Below are 23201 nucleotides of genomic sequence, written 5' to 3'. Positions count from 1 at the left end.
CTTTTCATCAGTGCCACCGTTTCCAGCCGTACGGCATGGCTGGTCTCAAGTCTACCATCGTATACATCTTCCCTCTCACTGGTAGCCTTCTGTCACAAATAACTCCTGACACATACTATGTCCCATATTCTCAATACATTGGCTTCTCTTGCTAGAACATTTCCATCTCTATACTCACCTTAACCTGTTACACTACTGTCTAGTCAATTGGTACAAATAATTTTCTCCCTCCCTCACCATCTCTCTTTGCACTTACTGTACATCTCATATACTTTATCTTAGCCCTGACCACTTCTTAGCCCACACCACCTGACATCACCTCTCTCTCTTCTTACCCTAATCATCTAAAAAAAAAAACCAATGGGCATTGCCCATTGACATTATATATTATATATATTATATATTCAAGTCTGTGTGTGTCTGTACATCTGTAATCCACATAACCCGAGAACCGTTCGCCCCACCGACTTCAAATTCGACACACACGTTCCACACACCCACAGGGAGTGCAGTGCCTGGTCTCGAGTCGGTCGGACCCACGGTTGTCCAGAACCGCCACAAAAGGCCCTTTTCATTTGGCGGCCATCTTGACAAATGGTGGCCATTTAGTTTTTTCAAGTGGACAACGTACTCTGAGAGAGTAGGTTCTGAAGCACTTGTGTACCAAATTTGGTGCTTGTACCATAAAGTGAACGATCGTTTCATTAATATCATCCACTAGTGGGAAAAGCTGCTAGTGAGCAGTGGATGGGACTCCAGCAGGGCGTCAGTGAAAGAGACTCGCTGTAAGCACTGGACCAGGGCTATGTTGGACAGTGGTGGAAAGTACATTTAATTTTGTATTTCCAATTTCCAATACTTTTACTTCTACTCCACTACAGAGGCAAATATTGTACTTTTATCCACTACATTTATTTGAAAACATTAATTACTAGTAGTGATTATAATTACAAAAACAACAAAAAATACATTAAACACTTCAGCCCTATATGTATTTCAGCCATTTGAAAATAGACAATCTACTGTACAAGCTCACAATCGGCCGCCCGCATTGTGAGCTTGTAGATTTGCTGTTTTCAAAATATTCGTATACATTTGGAAACCTGAAATAGTGTGTACTTTCTACTTTTTGGTACATTAAGTAGATTTTTTTGCCAATACTTTTGCATATTTACATTTTGAATTCCGGACTTTTACTTGCAACAGAGTATTTCTACGTTGCAGTATTGATACCATTACTTAAGTAAAACAATTGAGTACTTTTTTCCATGATTGGTGTTGGATGGGAAATACTGACATACCCCGCAGTGATCTAGGACCTTCATTGGTCTCTTTTTCACTGAGCTGGGATCCCAATCTCTGGGGGGGGGGGGCCTCCAGAAAAACAAATAAAAATAAACATTATTTACACTATCCATTATTTCACTGTGATTGACAGCCTCTGAACAAAGTCCCTGAGGACTATAGTCTATACTCAGCGTGTTCATTTGATGAAATGTCTGACCCAGCAGACAACAATGTATGGCTCTCTCGGGGATCAGGCGTTCGACTGCCACACACAACTCATCATAAACCCAGTGGTGGAAAGTAACTGAATACTGTACTTAACCACTTCAGCCGCATATATACATTTTGGCCGTTTGAAAATAGCTGATCTACAAGCTCACATGCGACACATTGTTAGTCAGCGACTCAGTGTGCCATTATGCCCATAATGAACTATGATACCACATTAAAAATATTTTCTTTCACATCAGGACATTGTAATGGTCACTCACTCCCCACTGTCCCAATTAGAGTTCAGAGTTATAATGAATGTAGAATTATGTGCAGGATGTAATTTGCATATGGATGTGAGGGGACTTAATTTAATTGACTACATTTAAAAATATATATATCCTTTTTTTAAAGAAGAATCCTCCATCAGACGTATGCCAGTGATCACCCTCCCCTGTGCCAACTCTGCCTACCCCTGGGCAACAGCATATGTTGCTCATCCCCTGTGGACAAAATGATTCCTGCCCCAGCCACCAGACAAAACGCATCACAAGACCTTTCATCTGTCCTCTGCTAGTCAAACCAGAGACAGGCAATCATTTTTGTAATATTTAACCATATAATATTTGTCTTTCTAATGGTGTAGTTCCCTTATGAAATGTTAAATGTTCCATTAAAATACTACTCGTCTCGGGGGGGAAACTTCATGTCCAAAACTGTTACTTTTCAGGATTCAAATTCAAAGTCACCCGATTTATTGCTTTGTTATCTGTATGGGTTCGATCTCATTCCCCATACAGTTACTACCTCTGAGACTTGTGCAGGTGCGCATGCATACATGCGTGTGTGTGTGCGCGCGCAGGTGTGTGTGTGTGAGACAGCATCTTTAATTGCCCAGGTAACACAGCCAGATGCTCCATCACTCTGGCGATGGCAGTGATTAAAAGCAGTAAAATATTCATTTCAATTAGACACCCACATGCCACATGTATAATTAATGCTCAGGGGAACTACTACAACACACGCACATACGCGCGCACGCACACACATCCCTCACAATTCTCTCAACACTGCTGTGTGTGTGTGTGTGTGTGTGTGTGTGTTTGTGTGCATCACTATACTTGGGAGGGCCAAATGTATAATAGGATTTGGACCATTTTCCTGGTCCTCACAAAATAAATGGTTAAACTTATTTGGGGCGTTATGGTTAGGATTAGACATTTAGATTAGACAGGTTCAGGTTTAGGGTTTAGGCTGATTTATACTTTGTTAAACATGCTGGTGTGGATCCACAAGCTCACAACGCATCACAGACACGTTGTAGATCGGCTATTTTCGGCTTTTGTGCTAAGGTTCATAATGGGGGAAGAAATCTTAGCCGATACTGATATATGTTTATTGTTAATTTAGTTTTTTTATTTCCCCCTTTTGTGCCAGGGAAACAAATACATCTTCAATAGAAGGGCGGCTGTGGCTCAGGAGGTAGAGCAGGTCCAATGATCCATGGGTTGGTGGTTCGAATCCCGGCTCCTCCTGTCCACATGTCGAAGTGTCCTTGGGCAAGACACTGAACCCCAAATTGCTCCCGATGTGCTGGTTGGTACCTATGCATGGCTTCCGCCGCAATCGGTGTATGAATGTGTGCGTGAATGGGTAATGTAATGCACAATCTATGTAAAGCGCCTTGGATAAAGGCGCTATATAAATGCACCATTTATTTACCAGAAGACATAAATGTTCAGAATCTAGGCTGCAGATAACCAACACACCAACATAGCCAAACGCAAAACGTATGCTTATCAACAACAGATAAATATCGGCCAATGTCAGTTTTATTTGCCGATACCGACCGGAAACGGCAAATATTGGCCGATACCAATATATGGCCCTAAAAATAAATGTGTCATTCATAAAACGTTGATGTCCTCACAAGTATAGTAATGCAAAGTAAGTGTGTGTGTGTGTGTGTGTGTGTGTGTGTGTGTGTGTGAGAGTGAGTGTCAGGGGCTGATCCAGGAAATGGAATGGTGTATGAGCCACTTTGAGCGAAGTCTCCTCCGGGAGGTCAGAGGGTAGACAGACTGCAGACATCAGTCAGCCTCCTACTCAGCAGCTGTGTAGTTTTCCTCCCTGCCTGCCCGTTTGGCTGCTCCCCAGCCCTCTGCGGGAGGCATTTTGTTGGCCAAACAGAATCTAGAATAGTGGTTTGTGTCGTTGCCTGCTGCTTTCACCATTGTGGGCGTTTGCAGTTGTGCCTACTGTACTTCTGTGCACCCTACTGTTTTCAGTCTTCTTGTCTTCTGTGTACAATGGCTGTGTGTGTACCTGCAAACAGTTAAGCCGGAGGATCTCAATAAATGGTGCACTTTCACAGTAGCACGAGGGTGTGCTTTACCTTGATTATTGGCACGACAGTTATGCGGTCAGGAGCGAGGCGAGGCAGAGTTCTGCAAGAATCACTGAAGTAAGATACAGAAATAAATACAATTAAATTAAAATGTGCCTATAATGCCAAAAGTGGTATAGAATCTGCATCTGTATTGTGAAAGAGTGCACTTAAAGAACTGTTATATCCTCTGTGCCGTCCATTAATTTCCCCCCCTTCACCAAAAATACAAGCTCACAACATTGCACTATGGCTATGTTCCCCCCAGAATAGGGAAAACTCATATCTAATCGAGTGGCCTGCCTGCTATGAAGGAGAAACTACCAAATGCACTTCTTGCGATTGGTAAGATAATTACCTTCATTCATCTCCCTTTCTTTGTTTGTCTCCCTCACCTTCGTCTAACTGGGTGGCCGCTTGATGTTCTTCAAGAGGCATTTCTCCCATTTTCGACCTTATCTTCATATAATTGGTCCACCATGCTCACTAATGTTCAACTAAGCATAAGTCGGTACCATTTATGTCAAACTATTGTTTCAGAGCTGGACTGTGGACAGTTACCACTGATGAAATAATCGGTGGTAATTTCAAACCAGATTGTTTTTTGATTGATGCCAGAACAATGGCTTCTATTTCAGCGTGCAAACTCTCTAGGAAGACAAAGGCTGTAGTTCCCATTTAGCTTGGAATCACAACCGATGATGTCATTGGTATAGGTAGTTTTGTGAAATATCCACAGCCCACCTCTGAGACGCAGAACGAGTGGTACTTGGTACCATCTTATAATGAGCATCAGTGAGGGCCAATTATATGAAGATAAGCTTGAAAATGGGTGAAGTGAAGTGCAATCTCCCATATGCTAATGAGTTTCTTCTGCCTTCAACAGAAGAAGAGACAGGCCATGTTATCTTACAATAATATCACATACCCAGGCTTTATTTACCGGGCTGGATATGTGAGGGAGAGATAAAAAGACCAAAGGTGTGTGCTGCTTGCCCCGAGCAGCTTCTAATGGAAGATACAATCAGATCGGACTCAGGCTTATTAACACGTCCAATCAGAAGTATTGATACAAAGCAGTCATAAAAGCACTTATGAACCCGCCCTGAATCACTTACAACATGAATCACTCGAACACCTGTGTCCCTGTTCTGCAGGGAACATTAGCCAACACTTGCAAATCTAAGGAAAATAAACCATGGTACAGTTGTAAGTTAACTCAGGTCCGTTTGACTAAGAATAGAGGGTTTAAGTTGTTTTTACCATTACCGCCCAAACTCCAAACAGAATCTGCTTCACAATTTACAAAATTTAAGCATTTCCTGATTCAGCAGACAATCTTATCCAGAGCGACAAAGCCATGCAATCACAATTGCCAGTATGAAGGAATCTATTCAGAATCGCCATTAAGCCCCTCCAATTAAAATCTGCTACATATCTATCCGGTAAGAACTGCTGTTAACTGTCCAATAAAACGCCATTACACAGCCACCCAATTGAGAATTATACTTATGCAAACTTGTCATTAAATGACACACACACACACACACACACACACACACACACACACACACACACACACACACACACACACACACAGGACCCTATGTCTTTCTCTGAAAGTTGTGTTCTTACTTACTACACACTTTTAAACTGCTCAGTGGTTCATGACTCAACCCTCCTGTCCTGTGGTTAGGAAGGAGAACAAAATAATGTCAACAATCTTGCATTGAAAAACTGCCACCAGAAACAATTTACTATCCAAAAAGCCATTTATTGTGGTTGTCACTTTCAGAGCAGAGCACCATTCTGCTGACACAATACAGAATCAACATGATTACTTTCATAAAAGGCTCTGTGGCAGCAGAGCTTACACAAAGAACAAGCCGTCTACACACAGTGGTTTTTAAACTTTTTCATGCCAAGGACCCCACCCAAATTGACACATATTAGCGCATGGAACACCATTTGAAAAGGTTTTGTGCCAGGGACCCCTAGAAATAACCTGACGCTGCCAGATCCAAGAAGCTTGCTACACAAATTTGTTTCACAGCTTATTGGGATCTGGGATCGCGGAAGCAAATTCAATGACGGGGCTGTTCCTTTTTTTCAAGATACTTGGTAGATGATTGGATGGGACCGTCTGTCTATCACCGTGTGGGCGTGCAAACACAACCAATCATATTGACGTGTCTATATAGCTTCACATCCGGTTTCGCACATATCCCGCCCTTAGCTCACGCTGATTAGTTCGGTACGGAACAGATTTTTGTCAGCTCAACTCCCTGAGAGATCCCAGATGAGTGCTGTGTTGGGGAACATGGTTACCCAATACCGCCCTCATCTGGCAGCGTCAGGTTACCCTAGAAATACTATTTATGTAAAAATATATATATTGATATTGTCTAAAATTTTCCAAAATAGCAGCGGGCACCTACGATAGTTATGCAGATCTACATGTTCATTAGCCTGAAAGAGCCCCATGCTTTTCTGGGCATAGAGGGGTGGAACAAACTAACGCTGGAAACCCACGCCGACTTCCTATTGGTACACCAACCTATGAGCCGCCTCCCCTCCCCTCCCTCCCCTCCGCTCCACTCCACTCCCCAGTAGAATGCAGCGGAGAACATTTGGAGCGACACCCCCTCTGCACTGTTATTGATTTAGCAAAATACAAGGTTGACTCTCACTTTTCCTGCTTGGCTCGCTCTAGAATGAAGTCAGACGAAAAAAGTAATAATGGTCAAAAATCTCCCAACTCCACTTGAGCTGAATTTGGGTAAAGTGATGATAATATTAGACACATTCAAGTAGCCTATCTGACAATGTATAAATTCACCATACCAACTTTAATGACGCAGTTGTGTTGTTCATCATGGATTTCTCTTTTCATTTCCTGAAGTTAATATTTTGGAGATATCTGGTTCCTAGTTCAGTGGTTCCCAAGCTTGAGGGGGTTCCCCAGCAACATTTGCTGATATAGCATAACATTTCTATTTCATACTTTGGCTATTTGAAAATAGCCAATCTACAAGCTCGCAAGGTGTAGCGGTGTTCACGCAGTGAGGTGGTAGATCTGCTATCTCCAAAATGTGTTAAAAATCTAAAATCTTTAACTTTGAATCATTTTGAATATATTTTTTAACACTTGACATGAAAAAGTTTGAGAACCACTGCTTTAAGTAACATATTTTGTATGACATGGTTATTATAGGAACCTCACACCGATTGAGAATTGTAAACGCATGCCACTATCTCCCCATGTAGCACTTCTCCGAATGCATCCACCTTATCTCACCTGTAGCCTAGCAACAGCCACCAGCCGCTATTAGCATGAATGTAGTTTTGATTTTCTAATCGTAAATATGAATAATTAAAGTGGTATAACGGCGGTAATAGACTCAAGGTTGTGCTACGCCTTGAGATACGGGGACTGGTACGCTGAACTATGACCTACAACCACAGCACACTAATGTCAGTATCTCACCATATAGCAGCACGGTCTTGCCTGTGTATTGCATTATCGCTTAACCCACTTAAGCCCTATATTTACTTTGTTGCACAACAAATAGCGACAATGACATACTGTACGTACAAGCTTGTAGATATGCCATTATCCCCATAACTTGTTTATTTTTAACATGTTTGAAATAAAACTTTCCATTCAAGCCCATGTTCCCCTATAATGGCATGGGCATCATGTTTAAAATAATCACATCAGATCATTCTAAACCAGGGGTTTTCAACATTTTTCAGGCCAAGGGCTCCTTATTTGAAATGTCACTAGAGGATCACAGACAGAGATGAAGCAGGGAGGGGACCCCCACTATATATTGTATAGAAAAGTGTTGCAGATTAAACCTTTTCATAGGTAGCTTTATGGACTTGTTTGACAGTGCTGTCATCAGTCTTGTGTCAATTAATTTTCACGTTTGTATATTTTCAGACATTTAACCAATTCACCGTCAATACTTGCTAGACTTGACCTTTGGCTCTGGACTTGGTCTGCCGTTAATTTTTTCCTCTACACCAAACTTTTGACAAACATACCTACAAGCTCATAACACTGTGAGCTTGTAGATCAACACACATGTACAGTACCGTAGTCCCCCTAGTTCATCTCTGTCATGTGGAAACCTCATGTCCAAAACTGTTACTTTTCACTTCAGGATTAAAATTCAAAGGCAAAAGAAAGGGAATAACTAAACCATAGATTGAATGTGTCTTAAAAGTGGTAGTCAGAGTTACAGTATGTCCTTCTGATTGTCATTGAGAACTGATCACATGGCGAGTTCACCTGCAGTGGTGTAAAGTAAGTGCATGTACTCAAGTACAATTTTGAGGTAATTTTTACATTACTGAAGTATCTCCAATGTTAATCCACTACATTTTACATAGAACAAATATTGTACTTTTTACTTCACTACAATTATTTGAAACATTTAGTTACTAGTTACTTGGTAGATTTAGAAGAAAAAAAAACATACATTAAGCACTTCAGCAAATCAGCACAATATTTTGGCTATTTGAAAATAGCAGGATTTATTTGAAAATAGCAGATCTACAAGCACACAACGCTTGTAGATCTGCTATTTTCAAATGATTTCTATACATTCTGCATAATGAGTACTTTAAGTATGTTTTGATGACAATACTTTTGTACTTTTACTGAATAGCAGACTCTTACTTAACAGAGTAACAGAGTATTTCTATATTGTGGTGTATTGATACTTTTACTCAAGTCATTGATTGAAGTGCTTATGCTTGTCTTTTAATGAAGAATGTATGCTAATGTAGCATGTATGGAATCTTCACTAATTTAATCCGGCATGTCCCCATTTGAGGTTGTCTAATTATCAACATGTGGCTTCTTTGTATTCACTCGGCAACCAACAGCAAGTGCCTCATCACACACACACACCCACACGTACCACACACACACAGCAGTCAGTCGTCAGTAGTCGTATTGCAGCAGAAATGTAATGGAAACAGACTTCTTTCCATCAGTCAGAATCACAACTAACAAACTAACGGTGGTTCTCAAAGTGTTTCACGTCAAGGACCCCCAAACTACGGTAATATGTATTTAGCCACGGAGCCCCGCCAGCGTCGACATCAGTCACCCAGTCAGTCAGCAGCTGGATGCTTCTGGAGGATCCAAGACCACCGTGAGGCAGGGCTGAGCATCCAGTGAGGAGGTCTGACCTCCCCCAGCACAGGGGATGGGTCTTGGGCTTACTAGGGCCTGAGGTGTGGCTGCTGCCGGATCCACGGCCCCCAGGCCGTGGACAGCAAGTCGCCCGGGGTGGGTGTTGTTGTTGTCAGTCCCCGTGTCCCCCTCCCTCTCGTGGCCCTTAGCGTTCTCCAGCAATAGGCGAACACTCTCGGCGAAGACAGCGCGGGGGTCTGTCGCAGGGAGAGCAGGACAGCCACAGCTCTCCCTCAACTCCAGAGCCTACAGACGAGACAGCGATTACAGATGAGAAGACCGAGGCCAAGAAACAGAGTGCACTGGGGATGATGATGAGAGACAGAGAAAGATGGATATAATCTCACAGCAGTCATGAGGACTAGCAGGCACTCACAGCTCAACTTCTTACACAGACACGCACATCTATCAAAAAATAGTCCAAAAAGGTACTCCTACTCACTCCCTCACACCAGTACCACCAGTGTTCCCCGCGGGCACGGGCACACACACGCACATAAACATATAAACATTGCACACATGCAATATACTAGACTGATGGATCCCTTAACAGCAGTCATCCCCACTTCATTGCCTGTGGCCACAGCCTGTCGGCCTCTTCAATGACGGCTACTGGAGGTTAATCTGCCACATAGGGATTCAATAGGAGACATACAGACAGCACACGCACACACACACGCACGCACACACGCACGCACACATGCACACACCCACACCTGATGGACAATTAGTGGCTTACCCATCTGTTCCTATGTCCTGCTCTGACTCACTGATGGCGAGAGCAGAATGCTGTTCCAACAGTTCTACTCATACTCAAGGTTAAACACACACACACACACACACACACCACTTATCCTCTGTTATTATCTCCCTACCTTGCATTCTCACATAAACACGCACATGCACGCAGACTCTTAATCTACAATATGATTAAAGTTGACTTTACAGTGATGTTAGGTTCTCAATGCAGTGAGTCCACAGGTCCCACAGGGGGGACTCTGAGTGGGTGAAGTTTAGCGGGTCCCCAATACAACAGCTGTCTTTTGACAATTGGAGCATTTAACTGGTGTTTGATGTCATACTATTACATATTATGTTATATGTTAATAGGGAAAATGTACTTAAATTGCCAAAAGCCAACATTATACAAATGTCACATCATCATGATGGACTGACTTTGGGACAGACTTATGACAATAAGCATGAATGGATTCAGTATAGGCAATCACTGACCATAGCTTTTTAGCATTTAGCATTTTCCTGTTATTTCTTATCATTTCATAAATACAAGTGTCTATTATGCTCGAGTAAGTCAACAGTGGCTTGTCATTATACATATTATTCATCAAAACCATTACAGTAGTAACAGTACCAGTACCATTACAAGTCAACTTCACCCTTGTTTTGATTGCAATCTGATATGGAAGTCTGCCAACCGAAGTCAGAAGCGTACTTGTATATGTGCATGTGAGCTGAAGGCCCACGAGGGAGGGATGGAGGGAGGGGTGGATGGATGGATATGTATGTACATACAATATGGCATAATAGACACTGTATATTTGCCTGTACAATTCCTAGTGTTGGAAAACAGCTGGCATCTTTACACACTCAATCCATACAGAGCTGCACTTTATTTCGCTCTCAATTGCGTTTGTGTGCGTGCGCACGTATATGAAGTGTACTCAGTCCATAGCGCTATTGGACCAAGCAAATGGAACTTGTGTGCCCTGTGACTGTGCATTCACGTGTGTATGTGTGTGTGTGTGGAAATGTAATGTAGTATTATCATTCTAAGCTGTTGCTGCTCTACCGTACATACAGCCAACCATTTGAAGAAATCACAGATTGAGGCTTTGACCTTTTGCTTATATGACATTTCTGGCCCTCCTCCCGGCGACTGGATGGATTATGACAGCTGCACTGTCGATCCGTTCGGCAGCCACGCTCTAGGCGCTGGAACTGCCGGTAACAGCCACCGCGGCGCTGCCGGGAGAAGGGGCGCCATCTGCCGGGGAAACTGGGGGGGATTATGACACTCGACTGCTGCTCGCTTCCGCGGCAGTTCGTTGGTCTGACATGTGTTGCATCGTGCTTGTGGTTAGGGTTAAGGTAAATGTTTGGGGTTTGAGTGTCGAACTGATGCCGCCGAGAAACACTGTCGCCCACCACGGGTGTTCTGCGGCTGATGCCATGCGTTGCGCGTGCTTGTGGTTAGGGTTAGGTTTAGGGTTTGGGGTAGAGTGTTGGACGGTATGATGCCGTCGAGAAACACTACCGGCCTGCCGCGGCTGATGCCGTTTCCAGAAAATGCACTCGCTCTCTCTTTCCAAATGACCCTGAGTGTGTAGTTGCGTACAGTACAGTACAGTACCTTGGGCACAAGGCGGTCCAGCTGTGTGACTCTGTTCCTGTGTGAGGGGTGTGTGGACAGCCACTCTGGGATGGTGGGCTCTCCACTCAGCTTGTCTGAGAGCTCGATCTGCTGCCAGAACACTGGGCCTGCTCGCACGTCAGCGCACGCCTATGGAGGACACACACACACACGCGTGCGGTCTGAGCTTGTAGATCAGTTATTTTCATTTTTTTTAATAAAAATGAAAATAGATCTGCTATTTTCACTACTTTGGCCGACACATACTTCCCACAGATTACACACACCCAAAGTGAGTTTGAAAACATGACCAACGACAAAAAAACTCCGATACCGATTGGGCGAAATACAACAATGTGCAAACACAGCAGAAAGGTTTTTGAAGGAGGTTAGCCAATGGACACAACCATTACTACTATCTGTACCAAGTAGACCGTTAGACCTGCTGCACATGTAAACAGAGCTGCTACCTTTAAACACATCTTAAATCTGAGGATGTTTTGTATACCATTTAAATAGTCTTGAGAAAAGAAATGCTAGATTTGTCCCAAAGTGACTGCAAAAGATTACTGCTATTTGTTTCAAAACAATCTTTATACGCCGTTTACATAATGCTGTACCCTCTCCAATGGCGATACGACTTCTTGGCTGATGTCCAAACTGCCTGTGTAGCCCTACACGGATGAATGAACAAATCCCCTCCAACTAATACTTAGCCAATTTAATCTGTTTTTCTAATATTTTGACACTTGCTTTGGCAATGTAAACATATGTTTTCTCATGCCAATAATGCTTATTTGAATTGAAGTAGAGCATTGATTTATGAGAACTATGGATACAAGGTTTCTACTTGACAGCAACTATTATGTACAATTGTGTGTACCAGCACACATGCACACCCACCCACACACACATTGTGAACTCCTATTCCATGCAGAGCAGAAGCCCTTTACTTCACTGACAATTCCTGAGTGTTCTTTTGTCTACAGGCCACTAGTGCACCCTAGTGGCTTGTAGAAAAACTACAGTTTTGAGATGAAATCTCAAACTCCCAAACCCTGTAGTCTGCCTTATTTTGAGACACCCAGAATTAGAGGAATATTCTGTTGCTGCTCGTCACTTCAGGACTTGCACATCTTAATACAACTTGTTTATGCTTCTTAATTGACTGTACGTGTAGGGATATGTTTAACAGCTTATGGTGGTGTGGTGGTTTGTAGGTGGGGTGGGTGGGAGAGGGTGAGCAATCTGTGTATGAATGTGTCTGTATACTATACTTGTACAGTATGAATATATGTCTGTTGTTCATGTTTTATGCTTATGGGACCCCTTTGGAAATGAGGGGTTATCCCTTCAATATAAATCTGTGATTCCCCACCCAGCAGTCCCCAAAATGAGAACCCTCAGCACTATGAGATCATGTTATGCAACACTGATGAGATGGTGATGCTGGTGGAGGTGGTGATATTGTTAGCATACCTTAGCAGCGAGCTGTAATCCAACTTGGTCAGCTTCAGACTCCAGCTTCCTGCTATAAGGACGACTGAACATCAACTGAACCGAGGAGAGAGGGAGACAGAGGATGTGGTGAGAGGGAGGTGAGCATAAGTATACGTACAAGATAAACCTAAGGACGTGTTTTCTTGTCTTATCATTATTGTTATTAAGTTGATGTTGCTATAGTAATTCTTCATTCGTCTTACTATCTTAGCTTGATTATTGTTGTTGATGTTACACAGCATTGCAGATGTTACCACACTTGCATTTTGCTGCTTGTAGCTGTATGAGTAATGAGTGACAAATAAACCTTGTTGAATTGCAATGTGCAAAAACAACAATTTAGTTTATATACTGTACATATAAAATATATATACTAGTGATAAGAAAATAATAGCCATCACTCTGAAGTCCTTCTGGTACTTTTTATTCATGGAATACACGGACAGCATACAGTACATAGACACAAAAAGGACTTTGAGTGCTGGCTATTATTTTCTTATTGTGAATCTTTGCAAACTACATTTTACAGACCAAGTGGGCTCGTTTTTCTTTTCTATTTTATATGTCTGTGTGTGCGTGTGGCGTATGCCTGTGTGCGTGTGTGCATGGGTGCGTGCATCTGACTGTATGTGGATGTGTCCCACCTCGACTAGTTTGTTCTGGATCCAGTGTCCCAGCACGGCCAAGCTGTCCCGAGGACAGACAGCCCAGATGGTGGTCAACAGGATGAGAGACAGGAAGTCCACCATGTGAGACAGGCTGGCCTGTTCTGCCTGGATTGTGTGGGGGGGGATATATATTTAGAGATTGCACCAATTTTCATGATTTTTCTAAAATAGCAGATCTACATAGCGCGGCACGAAGTGATGGGCTGCAGATCTGCTATTTTTTGAATAGCCAAGTATAGCAAAATAGTTCAAATCTAAAATGTAGAGGGAGAGAAGAAGTATATTTTTATGGTGTTAGGTGATGGCAAAAAGGGGAGAGAAATGCCTGATATATCATCGCTGTCGAGCATCCCCATATCTTTATATTTAATTTCTTTATATTATTAGGTAAATGAATGCCCTACTTCATCATCGTTATACAAGGTCATTTTTTTAGCAAGGTTTGATGCCTGGTTCCCACTGGTTTGGCCATTGGTTTGTGAATATATCATGACTGGGTGAATGTTGTATGCAAGTACTTTGGATAAAGGCACTGTATAAATGCACCATTTACCATAATTACAAGAGGCAAGACGTTTCTTTTGTAGATGTGAAACAGGGACAGGCAGAGGCAGAAGGAACATATTGATTGTTCCCATCTATTGCAGCAGAACCTTTTAATGGCGTAACATAGATTTGGGGGTTTTAAAACAAGCAATCCAATAGAGCTAACCTACTGGGTCCTATGCAGGCCATCAATGCTTATTCCCTTCGTCTAATGAAAATCCTCCTCCTCCCATCACATTATCCTCAAATAACCCCAAAACTAAATTAGACTCTTAAACACTTTCTCAGCAAAAGATAAATTTGTATAGCTGGTGTAAAAAAAAAAAACAATAATAATAACTGCAATCTGTAGTGAATGAATACAGGGAGCAGAGTGCCATGGGTCAGCCACGTTACAGCCATAGCAGAGGATTAGAGGGGATGTCTGTCCGCCCACATTTTACTGCAAATAAAACCAAATGATCATACGGAGTAAAAGCATTCACTACAGCTGCTATTTTCATCAACAACAACAACAACAACAAACATCACGCTTGTGCACATCCGGCCAGTTTCACAGAGCTCTCTCCAGTTATGTGACATAGTCCTACTCAGCGTAGGACTGTAAACATTTGGGGCAGATTTTGCATTATCATCCAGCAGAACATGAAAGCACAGTCATTTGGCTTCAGAAGGCTTTGGTTATGCTGCATGGATGGTAATTTTCTTCTCTTTTTGGAACTCTAAGAAATGGACATCACCACAGACTTGATATTTTGGAGAATATTGCTATGAAGCTTTGCTGGCAAGCTCCTTGCTTGTGTGGCCAAATAAATTATGTGATAAAATGTCTGCTTTTCTATCAGAGACAGACAGCGGAGAGTGGATATGGAGGTGGGTTAATACCATAGACTGTAAAAAATAAGCGTTCCCGGGTCTAACATGGACGTAAAATGAAGCCTGTTATTCCTGCACTGTAAGTCGCCATCTTTCTAGATCCGTTTTGGCCCAGCTGGCCATTGGCTGGCCCAGACAACGAGGCGGGACTTCCCCCCTTCTTCTCCGTTGGTTTTTATTTTGACTCGAGTGGGAGGGGAATCCCGATCATAGACTGTAATGGTAGCCACGCCCATCAGAACATACGCGACTTTATGGTCATTCTTATTATTAATGGGACCATAATTTTCCAAAAAGAATATTATGACATTAGAAATGAGACTTTAAACTAGTGACTGGAAGCAGAAAGTATTCATGACCATGTTTATTAAGGTAATACAGTCTAGGTGAAGTTGGGCCCAAATACATGGACTTCTATGGGACTATGGGTTTTTCTGGGTCCAATGACAGCGCCACAACAGGCCATTATATGAACTACGATTTCCTTAGTGGCTTCACAAAATATCTGTCTGACTGACCCCCTGGTTAATACTGGCATATCTAGACTCTAGAGACAGACCAAAAATCCAGTAAGTATACCACCTACATACTATCTTCATTAATTCTAATTACTCTTCTCACCCTGCTGGTGATGATAGCTCGCCTCTCAAAAAGCCAAGGAAAGCCTTTAACAGTTTGATATCGTCTCTGTCGGGTGGAACAAGTCCAAAAATGTTACTTTTCAGGATTAAAATTAAAATAACAAAATAGCAAAAGTAGCCGATCTACAATCTTCGTGCCATGTTTTGAGGGCTTAGGGTGCCAGACACAGGCTTGGAGGGACCACTGGAGGCACAGTGCCGTACTTTTGTGTGATACTGTAGTATGATCTATAGGGCATTAATTTACCAAAAAACATATTTATATTAAAATATGCAGATAAGAGGTTTCTGCCAGACAATGTATGATTCAACCATGGAAACCAAAGGCCAAGGGCACACAGGCGTCGGTGTGTTTGTACTCAGGCGTGGGTGTGTTTGTACTCACAGCGTGACCCATGATTGCGTGAGCCATCTCGTGTCCCAGGAGGATGGCGAGCTGGTGAACGTCTGCCACTGCTTCCAGCATCCCCGTAAACACAAACACCTTCCCATTCTACAGAGAAGACAGGAGAAGCATCCCCGTAAACACAAACACCTTCCCATTCTATAGAGAAGACAGGAGAAGCATCCCCGTAAACACAAACACCTTCCCATTCTATAGAGAAGACAGGAGAAGCACACCCAGCATCCCCGTAAACACAAACACCTTCCCATTCTACAGAGAAGACAGGAGAAGCACACCCAGGCTGGGTCTAATAGCATTCCAGATCAGGATAAGGCAGAGACCAAAAATAATAAAATAGGTCATAAGAACCCTACTTTGCAGAGGGAGCCAATGACACGTACTGTATTGCCATGCATACCATTTTTGCATGAAACACCCATGGATTGTTACTTCCTCTTCCTTGTATGGGTTTTTTATTATAGTGTCCTGCACCACAAGATGGCCAGCCCGCACGGGCTTACAAAACACTCACAAAATAGACATATACCAAGATACACCACAAACAGAATACTTAATCAGTTATGGATACATCATTCTCCAATGCAACTGACATTCCTTCTCAATGAATTAAAAAAAATCCTTAGTGAACAGTCAACTTAACATACAACATTCAGACATCCAAAACAAATTATTATCCTGGATATATTTAAGGAATAAGGAATTTCTTACATCATTGTACAGTGGACAGTGAAAAACTAAATTAAACTCATCCTCTACCCACCTCCACTGCCAGAGGTAATGCACCAGACCAGATTTATAAATGGCAACATCGGTGGCTTGTAGGTCTGCTATTTTTGAAAATATTTATTTCAGAAAACTGGAGGATTTTGAAGATTCTTTTTTAATTTTGAGGTCAGGCCTAAATGGGATCTTTTAGCTTACTACAGAGCTGGCTGGGTGGAGTTTAGCCACTTAGGACAAGATATCTCTCTCACATTATATAGAAATATGATAACAAATGCATCTCTGACTCACAGGCAGGACAAAGGCATTGCGGGTGGGATCCTGAACCACGTGGACGCTCCAGGGAACGGAGGACACTTCAGGGATCTCCTTGTTCCTCTCAGACAGGTGGCTCACCAGCCGCTCCACTACCTGATGACGGGGGTCTGTCTGCGGAAGCAGGCGCTCCTCGTATTCCTCCATGTACTGAAACATACACCATAATATGTGTTACTACTTGTGCAACCTGGGGGAACCCATATTGTTAGAATAAAAAAAATACATATTATTTTCCAATGTATTGAATAATTTGTCTTGATAGAACACCAGCATAATAACATAGAATAGAAGTAAAAGCCACAAATGGAAGAAAATGTGGCCAACCATCACCCTTCGTCCATCTGTCCAGTCCACAAATGCATCATTTATGCCATGTCATACGACAGTGAAAACAACAGATCCACAAGATCACATCTGTGACACATTGGGAGAGATTATGACACATTGTGAGCTTGTGGATTATTTTCAGTGCACGACACAGTCATACAACCATACAAAAAAAACAGCAAAAGTAGCGGATATACAAGCTCAAAAGAGTCAAAACGCAGTGCGAAGTGATGCATTTTGAGCTTGCAGATTTGCTACTTTTGCTGTAGTATGATCAAGTAGCATTAACTTATGAAAAAACACCAAAAGTTAAAGAAAGGAGACGAGGTTTCCTCCTGACAGTGACGGTGTATTCTAGCCAAGAGAAAGACATGCTGGCCTCTATGGAACTGGCAAGTGAATACTAATAATTTGAGAACTTTATCCATCATCTATTTATTTTTATTTTTTTTGTGTATGGATTGTTGTCTTTCATAAGCTCTTTTAATGTTTGCTTTCTTCTCCCTTTCTGAAAAAACATCAAAATGACAGAACTTGGTCTTCATTACACCTGTTAAACCAGTGACGTCATTGTGACAGTAAAGTTGACTCTTGGTCCCCTCTAAAAACAACTCCTCTTCTTACCGCCTTTGACGTCAGTCCAGCCAGCTCCATGTAATTCTCTCTGCTGAACACCAGGAGGCGCATGCGTCCTGTCAGCGGCGACTCGTCCAGGTGGGTGAGGCAGAACAGGGCGAGGATCAGTAGAAGCAGCGAGCCGGCAGCCACCAGGTGCCATCGACGCCGCCAGGCCGCCTCGCGCAGAAGCTGCCGCTTGTTGGGCGGTAGGGCTGCCCACCACTTCCTGATGCTCCTGTTGGCAGTAGGCAGAGAAGAAAAACACTGTATCAAATATCTTTCTCGTAAACTAGCGGCCTACTTGATGATAGTACACACATAAAAGCATCAAAACTAGCAGATCCACATTGCTACATTTGATGGTTTTGAATTTGAATCCTGAAAAGTAACACTTTGACATAATGAGGTTTGGTTTCCACCTAGCAGAGATCATAATGGTTTCAGCACTGTGGGGCCACCATAGATGTTGGGCAAGAGAGACCACAGATTTCAACACATTTGAAAGGGCCTTGCTTGCCAGTGTCGGGAGATTTTCCTGCCTCTCCTTTGTGGTTTGTGGGTGTCAAAATCTAGTTCTAAATACTTGTGTAAAGAGGTTGTCTAGTTGCATCACGAAACAAATTGTCTAATATTGTTACTATTCAACAGATGTGGCCTTGTGTTGCTCTGCACAATGTGAGTTTATCATTATGAAGGATAAGCAATTTGGTTAGTTACTTCTAATATTATGCAGCTATATAATAAGTTACCCACAACATATTGCTACTCATACTTATTATCACAGAACTGCCATGCTCATGGAAGGAAATAATGTTCAATAGAGAAAATATGCCAAAAGGGCATAAAAACAAATCCAGGTCCAGGTGGATTTTCTAGATAAAAGTCCAGACAGATTAAGAAACACCAACGTGTGTCGGCTTGCGACACCTTCTTCAGTGTGTGAAGTGTCACACCCAAAGAAGGCATATTTTTTTCTCTCTAGAATATTATGGGCAGTTGTTCTCAATAGAAACATGAGTGTGGCCTTAGTTCATATACTATGGTCAGATGGTACGAAAATGTACAGAACACATGTTCTACAGAACCTTTTAGTGACCACTAAGGCACTAACCCTATTGTATTTACATTGTCTGCAGACAGCCATTGTCAGCTCTGTTACACTTTGTTGTTATCTTGTATTGCTAAAAAAGCAAAACCTTTAAACTCATGGAATGTGGTACTGTACATACAGAATGTTGTCTGTATGTATTATATTATATTATATCATATTATAGTGTAGTGTACTACTATACACTATGGTGTAATAGTACACAGTTGCACGTGCCTTAATTACCTTCCAAGTATTACAGCCACGATCTTCTGCAGTGGTTTAAGCACCAACCATATTAGGGGTACAGGAATAGCCCTCAGTGGGCCTGACGTGTGGAACTGATATCCACACTGTGTTGGAAGAGGGCAACAGGGCCTCAATGGAAAGAACACTGTCCGCAAAGTCTTATCAGAGAACAAACGTCCTCGACATGGACTGTTTGAGGAGTAAAGTTCAATAACATTCGCAGTTCTTTGACAGCTTATCCTAGGCAGTTGTTTTGAAGACAAGATCAGTCGTGTCTTCAGAGCGTGACCTCCTGCTTTATTCCCCGGGAAGCTTCGTGGTGTCAGCTGTGTTGAAAGAAGAGTACTACAGAAGCGTCTGCTCCTGATCAGACGAGCACAGAGCAGTTCCATTGTTAAGATGAAAACGTGTTCAAGGTTGTCCACGTACTGTAGTCATTGATCTAAAAAAGAAATGCATACATACCTTGAGAAGAATGCAAAACATCCTGAACTTTCAGTATATTTGTTAATAAGCCGTTAAAACCAGGATAGTATATATAGTGTCGATTTTGGCCATATTTTATACATTGGCTATTAAAAAGAATTAGGCGGGGTCAGAGGTATCATTTGGGGGGTCCTTGACCTGAATAGGTTAGAGAATTACCGCTATATATAACAACATAAGTTTATCAGAAAACTGTTTAGGGTTTAGAAGACATCAGCTCTTAATGGGTTAAGCAACACAGTACAACACGATCACAGGTGTCAAAGTGGAATCATAGTAAATGGTAGCCATTTGGACATTTGCATTTATCATAAATACGAAAGTAAAAGTCAGACTCGATAATACAATCGAATGGTTCATTTGGTTGATGATGGTAAAACTTAGTGATGAACCCTCTTCAAGACTGTATGACAATGGAGGTCACTCACACCTTCTGTGCTGCCTCAAGCATGAACGGAATGGTTTTGACCTTATTTACTATTACTCTATAAGTCTATATTCTATATTTTAATCTCAATATAAGACCAGATGTATTGCTAATAATGCTGTCTTAACGTTCGACGGGTCTATTAAATCAATGCCCTTGCTACCACCTAGTAAGTTACCGTCAATGATGTAAGTTTTTTGTAGCAGGTGACTGACAGGTGTAACAGCAATGTTAGGTTAAAATCACCTTTGTATTCTAGAGCTTGCTTTAAGATAGACGCCGAGCTGCCTTGGCCATGATGACACCAGTCCATGACGTCCGTTATAAACTTTAAAACACAACTGTGACCGTTTACTTCATGGTTTGCTGCTGCAACTTGTCAAAAAAACACACCAGAGCGCACGTGTTCACTGAATTTCAATCCCTCGGAAACAACACCAACCCCAACAAAGGTTCCGAGGCAACAGGGCAACGCTGGCGTGGAGTCAATCTAAGCTTTAAAAAAAGGGGCGTGACCCAAAATAAATTGCAAAAGTAATCGTTCAAGGTTTTTATGGTCCATAAGTTCATCCAAATAACATATTAAAAATAGAGTATTATATAAATTGTGGATCATGGTAAATTCAGGGGTTGAAAGTTGGAGTAGCCTACCATTAAAAATCACACCCGTGTGAAGTGAGTGGTGCAACTCTGTGTGGTCCCTGTGGGGGTCCCCCTATTTGTACTGGTAACTGCTTAATAAAGCATTCAACCAATCAATTAAAGCTGTGATGAAAACAAGTGTGGGATCATATATTTGCATGGTCACAACACATTCATGTAATGTTTATTTGTCACGCTCGCTGTATACAGTTAACTGTAAGTATATCGATATGTTAACAGCAAATATTGTATCGTATCGTTTGACTTTGTATTGTATCGTTTTGCAATGGAAATAATCAGAAATTGAATAGTTCTGCAGTGTAAATAATCACTCAGTGTTATGTATTTTTAAGGATACATATTTAAATGTTATGAATATTAATATCCCAACACTTTATTGTCTAACTCCGTTGTAAGCGGAGAATTGGAAGAATGTAATCGAGTAAAAGCACTCGACTCAAAAAGTACCTAATGTAAAGGACTTTAAAACGTTTTAAACCAAGTGAATATTAAACCTTATCTTTAATGTTATGTTGAACTTATAAAAATGTAATCCGATAGTAAGGAAAAATACTTTAGAGGGAAAACTACAATACTAAAATGAGTAAAAGTAAGAGTACCAGAGTATACCAGAATACCTTAGAATGAAGTTTGACACAGACACAGAAGGAGGCCACAAGCAGTCAGCATAGGATTTTCCATTTGATATATTACCAATTACATCGGGAGAGAAAATGGCAGGTCCGTACAGCGTTGAAAAAGATCTCTCCCCATGTTCACAAAATGGACACGGTTAATATAGCATATTATAATCAGATAGAGTACGCTACACAGAGCAACGTGTCAATGACAGTGTATCATCCCTTGGCTCTTTAAAGAGCCAAGGGATGATACACTGTCACTTCCTATCCAAACCAGGAAGCTAATGCATGGGAAATGTAGTTTAAGGGTGAATTGTAGTTTATAACTTGATTCTAGTCAAGTTAGTAGGAGACGAATTGTCTGCTACGGAACTTAACGGAAGCATACCAACTCAAGGGCAAAAAAACATGTTGTTCACACTTCACAGACACACTGGGTGTTATGGCAAACTGAGAAAACTATTCTTTATCTCACGCTGGCTAGGGGAGAAGTGAGCTGTAACTTAGTGTAATAGTGGAACATCGTGACATGAAAAATAAGTCATATAGGGCATATGATTTATATAACGATTCCTAATTATTGCAGGGCACATGTAAACAAATGTACAAACAAATCTAAAAATACCTATCACTCAGTATTTGTGCATTGTATTTAGCAATGTTAAGAATAAAAAAATAAAAAGATGGGTTAAATTACTTCTCCGTTCCCCGTGTTCATGTCAAGGTGTGGGTTAATTTGTCCAGAGAATCACTGTGTTTACTTATTCATACCCATAATAATAAATCTTTCCCCTAAAAAACCTGCACATTCACAAGTTTTACACATATTTATTTTGCTAAATAGTTACTGTATCGATTTCAAATCATTGAATCGGATCGTATCGGATCGCCATTGGTGTGGTTTGGACCATTGAATTCACCTTACTCCCACGTGGACACTTTCCAGCCGGGCTCATTCATTCCATTGTAAATATCATGGATTTTACACATTAAATAAGGTTCAGTTTTGGAACCAGACCTTCAAAATCTCTTCCAAATCCGTCAACAAGGCCTGCCATATGCACTGGAAATATGTGCGTGACATTTCTCTTTTAAAACAATGTTTTATTTATAGGGAAACTATTGGTGGAGAGGTTTCCCCGCAAGCACACTGTCGCGCATGGACGCGCACGTCCCCTGCTGCGCGTAGCTTAAAAACCGGGTTTTTAGACAGCTGGTGGATGGAAAAGAAGCTCCACCTCCGCGCCCGACGGACGCGGAGGAGAGCGCGTCCGTGAAGCTGTCCGCCGCTGTTTCGGCGCTGTAGTGCCGAAATGATTTCGGCTCGTCAGAAATTTTCTGTAGCACCGAAGGGCCGACTTTAGGACGGTTTAAAAAAATGTCTTCTAAATCATGACAGTTTTCTGAAAAACCTCATGTTTCTATATCAATATTTCATGTCAAGAACCCCAAAAAATTACATGTAGGCCTAATTGTCCACGACCCAAATCTGAAAATATGTCGTTCCAGGAACCCTCCAGAAACAAAGATTTGAGTTAAAAACATTCGCTCTGAAAGAATATATTCAAACATTTGGGCCACAT

The 23201-nt window shown here is 41.8% G+C and overlaps 1 protein-coding gene across 2 annotated transcripts; it reads right to left on the bottom strand.

The window, feature by feature from the left end:
- Window positions 1-8502: 8502 nt before the first annotated feature.
- oma1 (OMA1 zinc metallopeptidase) lies at window positions 8503-20722 on the bottom strand. Of its 2 annotated transcripts, none has more exons than XM_083767050.1 (9): window positions 20582-20722; window positions 19420-19864; window positions 18093-18321; window positions 17115-17288; window positions 16080-16187; window positions 13608-13736; window positions 12943-13017; window positions 11464-11613; window positions 8503-9338 (listed from the first exon to the last, which is right to left on the bottom strand). In XM_083767050.1, the coding sequence occupies exons 2-9, from the start codon at window positions 19812-19814 to the stop codon at window positions 9015-9017; spliced, it is 1584 nt and encodes a 527-aa protein (XP_083623176.1). In that variant the 5' UTR covers window positions 19815-19864; window positions 20582-20722; the 3' UTR covers window positions 8503-9014. The 2 variants fall into 2 exon arrangements, with proteins under 2 accessions (XP_083623176.1, XP_083623177.1); XM_083767051.1 differs by having other exon boundaries at window positions 9178-9394.
- Between the last annotated feature and the right edge of the window lie 2479 nt (window positions 20723-23201).

This window comes from Protomyctophum parallelum (genome assembly GCF_964188405.1).
Source record: "Protomyctophum parallelum genome assembly, chromosome: 6".
In the NCBI taxonomy this organism is placed as follows: Eukaryota; Metazoa; Chordata; class Actinopteri; order Myctophiformes; family Myctophidae; genus Protomyctophum; species Protomyctophum parallelum.
Note: the sequence above shows the minus strand (reverse complement) of the source record. Positions and strands in the feature narration are given on the sequence as shown.